General features: G+C 41.0%; 1 protein-coding gene across 1 annotated transcript in view; it reads right to left on the reverse strand.

Moving 5' to 3' along the window:
- The window catches only part of MGAM (maltase-glucoamylase), an 89,873-nt gene that overhangs the window by 70,648 nt on the left and 6,944 nt on the right, over positions 1-12,281 (reverse strand). Inside the window, exons 2-4 of the mRNA XM_086688354.1 lie at positions 5,321-5,447; positions 4,605-4,621; positions 3,369-3,473 (exon numbers count right to left, since the gene is read on the reverse strand). Of these exons, the coding sequence (XP_086544480.1) occupies positions 3,369-3,473; positions 4,605-4,621; positions 5,321-5,447 (249 nt within the window). The remainder of the gene's footprint in view (positions 1-3,368; positions 3,474-4,604; positions 4,622-5,320; positions 5,448-12,281) is intronic.

Genomic DNA, 12,281 nt, shown 5'->3' on the forward strand with positions numbered 1-12,281 from the left:
TCACGGATGGGTCTCCTGGAGCTCATTCTCTCCCAAAATGTCTCCTAAGAGTACTCCATGTGGTTTCACAAATAGATTCATAGGATTCCCTCTTGTTATTGGGAGTGAGAAACAAGGGGGTCTACAACAAAGAATCATCTGAAGGGAAATCTACTATTAGTTCTTTATAAGTAACCCTGGGGGAGAGAAAGAGATAGGAGCGATAAAATGGTACAGCAATGGCCTCAACACTGGAAGCTTCTGCTAGTCTGGTGTCATATTCATAATTTCATAATTTCTTTCCTCCATACAGCCATATACTTCCCTTTAATTTGTACATTATACAAATACATCATTATCCATAGACTCGGCCTGTCAACAACAGTGCAGAGCAGCATATCGTCACGAGGATACTTAAAACATGCAACAAAATACCAAAGATATACCTCCTATGAAAAAACAGACCATTGAAAATACTCCCAGAGCATTTTTCTCCAGCTGAGCTAAAGAGGAGTGGGCCAAGGAATGAATGCCAAGGTCATGGATTATTTTGGTTGAGCACAATATATAGAAAAGGCAAAGTTCATTTTATTGAGCTATAATCTTGATACCCCAGAATTTATTAAAAGTTTTTATAATAAAACACCAAAGAAACATTCCTGAGGCAGTAATGACATCCAAAGTTCAAGAACCAATGACAAGCTGGGGTGTTGTAGGAGAGGGAACGGACTTAGGAGGCCTTCGTCTTCTAGTGGGCTTCCGAGCAACGAGGCTCCTAGCACAGTGTAACGGGGTCGAGTGAATGGGTGTGGGTCAACTTTCTGCGAACCTAGTGTGCCAAACATCCTGCTTAGGTGCAGCCTATCTAGCTCACAACTTCCCATTCCTATGAACAAAGCAGCACATTCATGGTCCTCTCTCATCAAGCTCTACTCTACCTTCCAGTCTCAGGCATTATCTTCTCCCTGGCACCCACCCCGTATCTCGGCCATACTGGACCATTTGATATGCCACATGTGTGCCCCACAATTTCCTCTTCCATTACTTTGTTTACATGCCTCTTCTATCTCAAATTCACTTTGCCTTCCTCCCACATGTGTCAAAATCTTACTCATCTTTAATTCCATATTGTCACCTTCTCCTTTATAATAATCTCTTCTATTCCATGGTCCTCATCATATTTCTTTTGTATCTTACGATCTGTTGTTTTATATTCCAGTTATTTATTTACATGGCTTCTCTCTTCGACAAGAATGTATGAGAAGAAAAATATTTAGTTTAATTGAACCTATCACCCAAATGCTGAACTTTATGACACATGGCCCTCTACCAGAGTGCTCTGGTTCTTCTTTATCCCTGATATCTTCTTTTTCCTTTATTCCTGCATTTTACATTTTTTTCATTGTTTCTCATGACATGATTCCATTCAGCCTGAAGTGGTTCATGGCTCCCAGCTGCTGTGTATCATGTCAAAACTCAACTTCCTCTATCTGAGTTCCAAGGTCTTCTAAAATGTAAATCAGCCTTTTCTGTTCAGCTTCATTTCTTCCTACTCCCAGCAGGCAACTCTCTTCACTAATCCAAGAGAAGGTCAAGGTCATTTCAGCCAGGACAAGATGCCAGATGAAGGGGACTGAACACTATGATCGTCTTGGTAAGGGAGGTTGGCCTAACTGGAATTATTTCCTACCTTACCAGGCTTGCTGTCCAGGCTGCTGTCCTTCAGTGCTGTGACAGCTGGGCAGAACATTGCATTGTCCTGTCCAGGGGATCTCCTGATCCTGACCTATCTACCGGATTGGATCTCTCTGTTGCCTTCAACACAGCATCTGGACTTCCTGATTAGTTTTATCCCATCACTCCGCTCCAATCTTAGACATCTTCTCTAGGCCAAGTTACTTATCTGGCTCTGGTTCCCTTCTCTGCCTTAACTTCCCACTCTCCTCAACCCCAGTCCATCACATCTTATGGCTGATCTCGTCGGTTTCTATGCTGTGTTGCTTCTCACTGACTCAGCATCTACGCCCAGTCAGTCAACACCAAAGGCTCAAGTTGTAACAATTCCCACTTTCCATAGTTCCCATGTACGTGACTTTGCATTTTATAGGCTGAATTATGTTGTCAAAAAAGACACGTTGGAGTCCTGATCCTTACTACTTCATCTTGTGATCTTATTTGGAAATAGGATTGTTGCGGATGTAATTAGTTAAGGTGAGATCATATTGGAGTAGATTAAACTCTTAATCCAACATGCCAAGTATTTTTGAAATGGGAAATTTGAGCACAGACACACACACAGGGAGAAGCCATGTGAAGACAGAGACAGAATTGGAGTGATGTAGCTACAAGGCAAGGAATGCTAAGGATTGACCACCACCACCAGAGGCTAGGAGAGAGGCACGGACAGCTTCTTCCTGAGAGCCCTCAAAAGGAACCAACCTTGCCAGCATCTTGACTTGGGACTTCTAGCCTCCAGAAGTGTGAGAGAAAAAAAATAGAAAAGAAAAATGTCTTTTGGTACTAGGACCTTCAGATAAACCAAAACAGCCATTCTCAAGAGCATCACAGATTATCCCAGTGTACAAACAACAGGATGGCTGGACAGACACACATGAGAGTGCCTCATGCCCAGGCATCCCATGCAGGGGGCATCCTATCTGTGTCCAATACAAATGTGCCGTTTGACATCAGTGGACTTCACTCAGATGGCTGCATTTGGCTTTCATTCATTCTCAATGTGAAAAGCAACTGACGCAGTGTATACAATGAATTTTATAATCATAATATTCAACAGGACTTCAGCAGATGATCAAGAAATACTGCCCCAAGGTAAATACTGAGATGCCAGCACTGTCTTACCCTGGTATTTGTTTTCATCCATCCCAAACATGGCTCTTAAAACTTGGTCCTTATTTTAAATAATGTTTTACGCATGTGTATGACTTTTTATTGTAGATCCTAGATAACCTTTCGGAATCATGACAGGAGAAAGACAGAGGAAAGGCGAGAAACAGAGGCAGTGAGAGAGAGAGAGAACCAGTGACCAAGTAGTGCTGCCCAGAAAAAAGACAAATCTATTTTTAGTATAAATAAGCCCCAAATCTTGCATGGGACATCCTTATACTAAAAATGCATTCTGGTTTATCTGAAATTCATACTTAACTTAATCTGTCAACATGAAGGAATTTTCTAGCTCTTCCTCTCCCAAAGCTGTACGGCCATACAAGCATGGATACAGGATTCATTTGCCTGAGGTACCAGTAGCTACAATGTAAGCAATTCTCTGGGAGCGACACACAGATAACGAACAAACAAAACAACAAAAATAAACAACAGAAACTACCCACTGGCATAAACTCTTAAGTGCAAACAAGATCCATAATTCAAACCTTTGTTGGTGGCTGGTCAGGGATGCAGTTTATCCGTTCCACTTCATTGACCACTGGACACTCAGCAGAACCCGGGGTGGTACTCGTTGTCCCAGGGTCTGGGATATCCCACAAACAAATATAAAATGACCATCAGACAGACCTAATATCACAGGCATTCAGTATCGTCACAGTTCTCAACGCCTCCAATGGTATGAACTCCGCTACTGATTGGGCTTCAGGCCGATGTCTTTGGAATGTATACTTTCACTTTAGAAAGCTTCATTTTTGTTCTAGCTGACTGTATTTACTAAGAACCAAATCCACCTTCTGCAGTCTGGGGGTCAGGAGACTATAGCTTGTGGGCCAAATCAGGTCACAGCCTGATTTTTAAATAAAGTATTGCTGGAACACAGCCATACCCACTTTTTACTGTATCATCTCTATCTGCTTTTGTGCTACCATGGCAAAAGTAAGTAGTTTTGGCAGAGACCGTAGGGCCTGCAAAATCTAAAGTATTAAGTACCTGCCCCTGAACAGAAACATCTGCAGACTGCTCTGGTCCTTTATTTTCACCCCCCAGCGGCTGGTTCACAATAGGTTTGCACACAGGACATGTCCAGTGTATGTGGTTGTCTTGAACGTCACTGCCCTAATCATCATAACCTCAATTCTGGTGGCTCAGTCAATGGGCGTTCATTCCCTCAACACAGAATACTTCTGAGTGGTGACATACTTCTGTAAATATAAAAGCCTCTTATGACAAAAAATGTAAAGGGAGGCCACCAATCTAAAAACTGGCAGTTAGGGGGCGCCTGGGTGGTGCAGTCGGTTAAGCGTCCGACTTCAGCCAGGTCACGATCTCGCGGTCCGTGAGTTCGAGCCCCGCGTCGGGCTCTGGGCTGATGGCTCAGAGCCTGGAGCCTGTTTCCGATTCTGTGTCTCCCTCTCTCTCTGCCCCTCCCCCGTTCATGCTCTGTCTCTCTCTGTCCCAAAAATAAATAAACGTTGAAAAAAAAAATTAAAAAAAAAAAAAAAAAACAAAAAAAACCCTGGCAGTTAGGATCTGCCCAAGCACCTTGATTCAGATTTAAAACTCAGTCAAATTAAAAAAAAGACACACTTATTGCATTCTAAAATAAGGAAGTGAGATTTATTTAGGTCACTACAATGTTAATAAGGACATTAAGACAAAACAGTGAGGCTTTCCATTAGCTTTCATTTCTTTTCCAATTCAAAAGTGGTGGATTAAGAGAACTCCATTGTGCCAGTTTCTGCATAAGGATTTTGGTTCCATCTTCGAGATCATAGGATCTTAAGAGTTGAGCAACCTTTGAGATCATTTGCTCTAACTCCCCACAAAAGTAGAAATTGTCAGGGCTGGGATGGAGGTAGGAGGGGCAGAGAAGTCTTCTAGCCACAGACTAACCTTTCATCACTTGGTTCATAGAAGCTGTTCCTAGATGAACCACTCAGCACACTCCAGCCCCTCTTTCAGAGTAAGACAGCTCAACAAACTTTTAATTAAATAACTCTGGTAGTTGTTATTTTTCAAAGAACAGAACTTTGGCCTAAAATATTTTAATTGATTATATACTTACCCAATTGCCTTGCACATAAGGGGTAATTAGTTAATAAGGGTTAATTAATATTGTTAACAAAGTTAGAATTATTCAATGCAATTCAGTAAATTTATTTGAAGAGTCAGCTGTGGAATCCTACACTGCGTTAACTGGGAAATAAAAGTATCACCTTAGGCCTACAGAGAATACCTAAGTGGCTGCCACAGTTTCAGTCAGGGACTCACCAAGGCACATATCACATCCCCCTCCCCCTACACACACACAAACTCACACACTCACACATACTCACACCAGTGTATAGGAGAGCATCACTTCCCTGCCATTTATGAGGTTACTGCTCTGACAAGTGCAACGAACGCACGGAGGGAGAACACCAGAGTTCCTTGTTACCTTTAGATTCTGAAGAATCCATGGCTGAAAGCACGAACAGAGGAATAGTGATGATAAACACCACAAGCAGAAGAACACTGAGCATAAGCTCCAAACTCGTGAAATATTTCAACTTCTTTCTTGCCATCTACAAAAATAAGGAGAGGGGGGAATTTAAGATTTGAGTTTTATTTAATATAGAGCTGGTAATTTTTTAATGGCAAAGCTCAAATCTAAATCTAACATAAATAATATGAGTAACTCACAAACCCTTATGGATGTACCCATCACCTGGATTAAAAATGACCAATTCAGGGGCGCCTGGGTGGCTCAGTTGGTTAAGTGTCTGACTTCTTCGGCTCAGGTCATGATCTCCCAGTTCATGGAGTTTAAGCCCCACATCAGGCTCTGTGCTGACAGCTCTGAGCCTGGAACCTACTTCGGATTCTGTGTCTCCCTCTCTCTCTCTGACCCTCCCCCACTCATGCTCTGTCTCTCTCTGTCTCAAAAATAAATGTTAAAAAAAATGATCAAATCATGGCCAATCTCATTTTGTCTTTATTTCCAGTTACTTCTCTCCCTAACTCAGGATTATTTTGAAGCAAATCTTACTTAGATGGCTTTTAATCTGAAAATATCTAAGTATTGGGGCACCTGGCTGGCTCAGTTGGTGGCACGTGAGACTCTTGATCTCGGCGTTGTGAGTTTGAGCCCCATGATGGGTGTAGAGATTACTTAAAAATTTTTTCTTTAATATTTAAGCATTACAAATAAATTTCATGAAAGCCAAATAACTTACTGTTGTTATACCAAAAATATTTTAAAAATAATTCCTTAATCAGCAAATATCTAGTCAGTGTTGAAATTTCCTTCCTTGTGTGATATTTTATAATTTGTTCTACTTTCATCAGGATGCAAGCAAGATTTATATATTGTAATTGGTTTGTGTCTGTTAAACGTTTTTTAATCAACAGGTTTGTTCTGTTGATTTCCCCACAATCTGGATTTTTTAGATTGCATCCATAAACTAACATGTTTCTCTACTCTTATATTTCCTGTAAATTAATGATCAGATTTAGAGTTTTGACCAGATACAGGTTTGATTTTCTGGCAAGAATGGCTCACAGCAGGAGACACATAAAATCTAGCAGATTCTCCTTTTGTCATAGTAATAGCCATTGGCAAGCATTTCTTAGATCCATTATTCGATTAGTTGTGACAATGATACTATAATTCTACCATTCTTTATGTACTGGATAAAATATTACTGTAGAGAGAAATTTCCCCTCATCTATTACTTGGATCATAAAGGTACAGTGCATATAGGAGAGGTAGAATCAACATTTGACTCTATTTCCTGGCTTTCAGAAGGAGTTGCTGCCCTAGCAACCTCCAAAGAGGACCAGTGAGAATATTTGTCCAATATTTTTATGAACTCATGGATTGAAACACATCTATGCTAACACATTGATATTATTATCATTAATGCTCATTTCGCCTCATCTTTACCCAGTGGGAGTCTCTTCAAGTCGGTCCCTGGTAGTCTTTAATAGTTTCCTTGTCTCTGTTATGACTGATGACCTAGGCTCATTTTGCACATTTCCTGCCCCCAGTCTCAAATCAAATGTCTCTGAAGAGGCTTTGTTCTTTTCAGTGGGAACAATATTTAGAAACCACAGTTTGGATGAGAGCTGTTGAATTCTACAACTGAATATAACTGATGGGTCATCCTGACCAGGTGGCTATCTCTGAATTCCCAGGGAGAATGGTCAATTTCAAACAAATACAGAAAGAACACATTTACCTATGCCTAAAGTTGTTATAAATCCTCACTAGGGATTAAAATATTTTGCCCAGCAGTTTAAAGCAGATGTTCAGCATTTGGAATCTCTGGGGTTAAGGCCTAGATACCTGATTAAAAAAAAAAAACAAAACTCCACAGATAATTCTGATATGCAAGTATGTTTCAGAAACAGTGACCTTATTATAGGCTTATAAACTGTAATAAACACATTTTATTAGGCAAACTATATTAAGAAGTGGTGTCCATGAAGTTAAAAACTAGAAGTGGAGCCAATAGCTACTCAAGCCCCTTCATTTTATGCATAAATAAACGAAGGCACAGTAAGCAAAGCGCCTTGTTCAGAGTCACATGGTCAAGGACTAGAACCAAATTTTCCAAACAGCTGAATGTAGTTCTCTGAGGCTACTGTACCTATCATGGCAGCTCTTGGTGGGTCCCTCATGAATAGAATACTCTTGAGCTTACCACAACCTCGATCTTCAAAACTCACTTCAACCTATTCCTGTCCCCTTCTTCCAATCCACTCTTGATCTCCATCAGATTCGATTCAAGGTACTGCCTTCCAGACCGTAAAGGACTTGATACCTATCAACTGATGGCCACTATAAGCTGTCTTGGAACTGAGTGTCCCTCTCCTCAATACATCTAACTTCCAGAACTTCCTACCAGAGAACTTCCCGCACAGATGGTACCCTCCCTCTGTGGAGTCTGAGGCAGCAGCTTGTGATCCCCAGTTCAGTGCTTCCTACCAAACAAACTACATGCTGGAGACAACCAGGAAGCTGGTCTTGTTGGGGCGCTAAATATGGACAGTATTTTAAGTCAGAATTTGTGTCTTAAAGATTCATAGAATTCAAACTCTAAATCCATTATCCTTCATCTTCAGAGGTCGAGCATAAAGTAGGCTTTGAAATATCCTCTCACTAATAAGGGAGGACTAGGCAAAGTCATCCTCACTCATTCAACCTTGTCATACCAGGGGAAGATAAAGGGAGACCTGTGCCCTGAGAGCAGCTGAACTGCTCTCGGGATGGATACTGACGCCATCGGTCCAGATATGGAGCCCAGCAACATGGCAAATGTCCTAATAAAACATAAAATACCACCTACCCTATGACCCAGCAGTAGCACTGCTAGGAATTTACCCAAGGGATACAGGAGTACTGATACATAGGGGCACTTGTACCCCAGTATTTATAGCAGCACTCTCAACAATAGCCAAATTATGGAAAGAGCCTAAATGTCCATCAACTGATGAATGGATAAAGAAATTGTGGTTTATATACACAATGGAGTACTATGTGGCAATGACAAAGAATGAAATATGGCCCTTTGTAGCAACGTGGACAGAACTGGAGAGTGTTATGCTAAGTGAAATAAGCCATACAGAGAAAGACAGATATCATATGTGTTCATCTTATGTGGATCCTGAGAAAATTAACAGGAACCCATGGGGGAGGGGAAGGAAAAAAAAAAAGAGAGAGGTTAGAGTGGGAGAGAGCCAAAGCATAGGAGACTCTTAAAAAATGAGAAAAAACTGAGGGCTGATGGGGAGGTGGGAGGGAGGGGAGGCTGGGTGATGGGTATTGAAGAGGGCATCTTTTGGGATGAGCACTGGGTGTTGTATGGAAACCAATTTGACAATAAATTTCATATATTTAAAAAATAATAATAAAAATAAATAAAAATAAATAAAAAATAAAAAATAAAATACCACATTCCTAAGAGTGAGTATGTTGACAACGAAACAGGAACTAAAGGAAGGAAGAACTCGCAGCTGTTAAAGCAGGAACCACCGTGACTGGCACTGTCACTGGGTCTCTGAGCAGGTTCCCTTAGACCAGAAACGCACAGACCACGTTTAAGGTTTTTTCCTGACATGGAGCTAAACACCATGTGCATGTTCAGATGAGGATTATGCCTTGCAGGCCGTCCTTTCTAGAAATTTCCCTCGGTGCCTCCATTGTGAGGCTTTGTCCCTTGTGAAGGACAATTTTCATTCTGGCTTGAGCTGTGGCACTACCCTCCATCAGTAGCAAGGAACATAACTCCCCGGTCACCCACTCCACGTTCTTCCCAGGGTTACCCCAGATGCCACTGCATTTACCACCTCCTTCTTCTGACCCGCTACTACCATTCTCTTGTTATTCTCTCTTGAACATTAACTAAGTCGTATCTTTTGGCCACTTGTGTAAAATTCCAATGGCATTTTATTAGATAATGTTTGCTGTCTTTGAAAGGGAAAGCTTGACATTTCATGCCATTAGCTGAGCTAAGTTTTGAGAACCACAGCAATATTCTAACTGTTGACCTAAGATAGCAACATCCTACTCAGGATGTTGCATTCTATATTTGCAACAATACTGACACATGAGAATGACCAGGCTAATTTTCTATTTTACCAGTGAAAGGACTGGGGGTCTATGTGTTTAAATGACACACTCCCAAGGTTCAGGACAAGTCCACGGCACAATTAGGGATCCTGACTTCCACCTTAAGGATTGTCCTTATGACCTCACTGCCTCTTAGGTAAAGGGCACACTCTGTCTTTCACATTTTGGGTGAGAATGTACATCTATAGACACAGATACAGCACTGCTTCAAAAGCATGAGAAACTCTGTAGAGCCATACTATAATCCAGAAATGTGTCACTCAACAGACAGTGCAGCTGATGAGTTACAATCAATACATCACGCAGAATGGAAAAAGAAATTTCCCTGTAAGATCCTACATAGAAGCAGGGAACAAATCCATTGTCACATTCGATGGTGTGACAGAATAATTTCTAAAATGAGTTTCATTAATCTAACTAGTTTCTTGTATCCCCTTAAGTTATAGGAATGAATTGCTCCATGTGCAAGGCCAGCGGTTTTGATGCTTCATGAGTTTGTAATGGCTGCCGTTACTTACAAGATGAAATGGTATCATCTGTAGTCTAAATCTTTTTTTTAGGTTTATGTATTTATTTTGAGAGAGAGAGAGTAAGTAGGAGAGGGGCAGAGAGGGAGGGAAAGAGAGAGCATCCCAAGCACTGACAGTGCCTGAACCCAAAAACCATGAGATCCTGACCTGAACCAAAGTCGGATGCTTAACTGACTGAGCCCCCCAGGCGCCCCTATAGTCTAACTCTTAATAATCACTCTAGCTAAGGTTTTGGGGCTTCTGTATTCCAGGTATTTTCCAAACATTACTAGTCATCTTTATAATCCTGAAATACAGGTATTATTCATCTCTATTTTATGAGCAATGAAACAGAGGTCAGAAAGGTATAAAACTTATCAGCAGTGATAAACAGTAGAGCTGAAATTCACTCTAAGTCTATACTCCAAAGGCATGCTTCTCTTCATGACTACAGCAAAACCCACACCCTCCCCCAACCCTATCTTCTACACTTACAAGAATCGTGTTTCTTCAGTTCAAACAACATCTCTTCTGGGACTTAAAATTAACCCTCCCTCCCTCTCTTGCTCCCAAGCAATCTATCTGTATCTATACTCATAACTCTGAGGACAATCTGTCTTCCTCTCCTAAGTTTTAAGCTGCTAGAGGCCAGTGAGTGAGAATATCTCACCCCTCCCTGAGTTATCTGTCTCAGCCTGACAGTCAGAGATACTGACTCCCTGGTTCTGTTGACAGGTTGGGGGGGGCGGGGCACTGGTAGAGAGTCCAGGACTGGGCCATTCTCCTGTTGAGAGTTGCCTCTTTTGGGAATCCAGAGCCCTTTCAGTTAGCCTAATGATGCCACCATCATTTTCTCTGTGCTCTATGATGGGGAAAATGTTGGGAAGAATTCCACAGTGCCTCATGGGATGCCCCTGGCATGTGCTCTAAATGAGTATTTGCTGATTCAGGAGCAAGACTGAGTGGAAACAACACTATAAGATGCTCTATATCACAGGTGCACTTCAGGGACCTCATTCCTCTTTCCTGAGGGATAAGGGAGGGACAAAATGAGAAACCATGTGCCTTCATCCCAGGAATCTTGCCAGTAACCACAGGAATCCAAATGAAAAAAAGAAAAAGAAAGAAATGGATATAAAAAATAATATAAATTGGAATGCAGTTATTTATTTTACAAAAGGATCCAAGTCAAGGTTTCTTTTAATCAACGATTTTTGAAGTATTAAGGAGAGGTAATCATTATCTCTAGGGAGATTTTTTTCAGAATATACAGCCATTCCCTCTCCATATGACCTTTGTAACTATTTTTCATATGAATAACAGCCTTCATATGAGTTGTAAACATAAAAAAGAAATAGCTGGAAACCATCTCTTTATAAGGAGAACATACATTAGTAAATCCACTTTCTGGAAGATAATGCTCTTCACAGCCCGTTTATTAAGTCCAATCATAGCTGAACACTGGTTATACCCCTCTGCTGCTCTATCCTCCCTACTCTTAGCTCAGGGCCCAGTGATCTCTCTGTGCAGAACTGCCTCCAACTCTACAGACCCCTTTCCTCAGGCTGATTATGAGCTGAGATAGTCTCTGCTCTGCTATACCCAGCACAACGGTCATGTCTGCTTTTCTTTTTCCATTTTGTTACAGACTCATTTCATTTGGTACATCTTTATAAGAATATCAGTGGAAGTTTGGAAAGGAAAACAGGTAAAGTCATATGATCCATCTACCATCTTAAACCTTTCTGGGTAGGTTTTAAAAGTTCCCCAAATGAGTTTGATATTCAGTTCCCTCCACTACTGTTTTAAAATCACATTGGGAATTTTGAGTTGATCAGTGTATTTAATAATATCATATGACACTATCTTATAGGGTGGGAGGAGGAATGGCAGGTATAAATTGAGGACAGTGAAAAATGGGGCAAATATTAAGTTGGAGACTGTAAAAACAAAAAACCAAATAACACATTTGGAGGGAGTCTTAGGGGATGGATGGTCCCTTGTGAAATTATCAACCCCATCAAAACACCCCTAGTATGTCAATGTACTCTCTCTACCCCCAGCTCATTTGTGGTCAAGCACGTAAGTTTTCCGAAGGTGTTCTTCCCAAAGGTGTGTCTACTTCCTTAGGCACACCCTTTTCTTCTCCTTTTCTTCCTCAAAGTGTGAGCTCCCAGGGCATAAAAATTATGCCTGCTTCTTCCTCTTTATTTCCTTAAGTATCTACTGGTAGAATCTGCGTAATCAATACTTATTGATCAATAATATTTTACTCT

This window comes from Puma concolor, chromosome A2 (assembly GCF_028749965.1).
Source record: "Puma concolor isolate L17-30 chromosome A2, mPumCon1.1.hap2, whole genome shotgun sequence".
Lineage (NCBI taxonomy): Eukaryota > Metazoa > Chordata > Mammalia > Carnivora > Felidae > Puma > Puma concolor.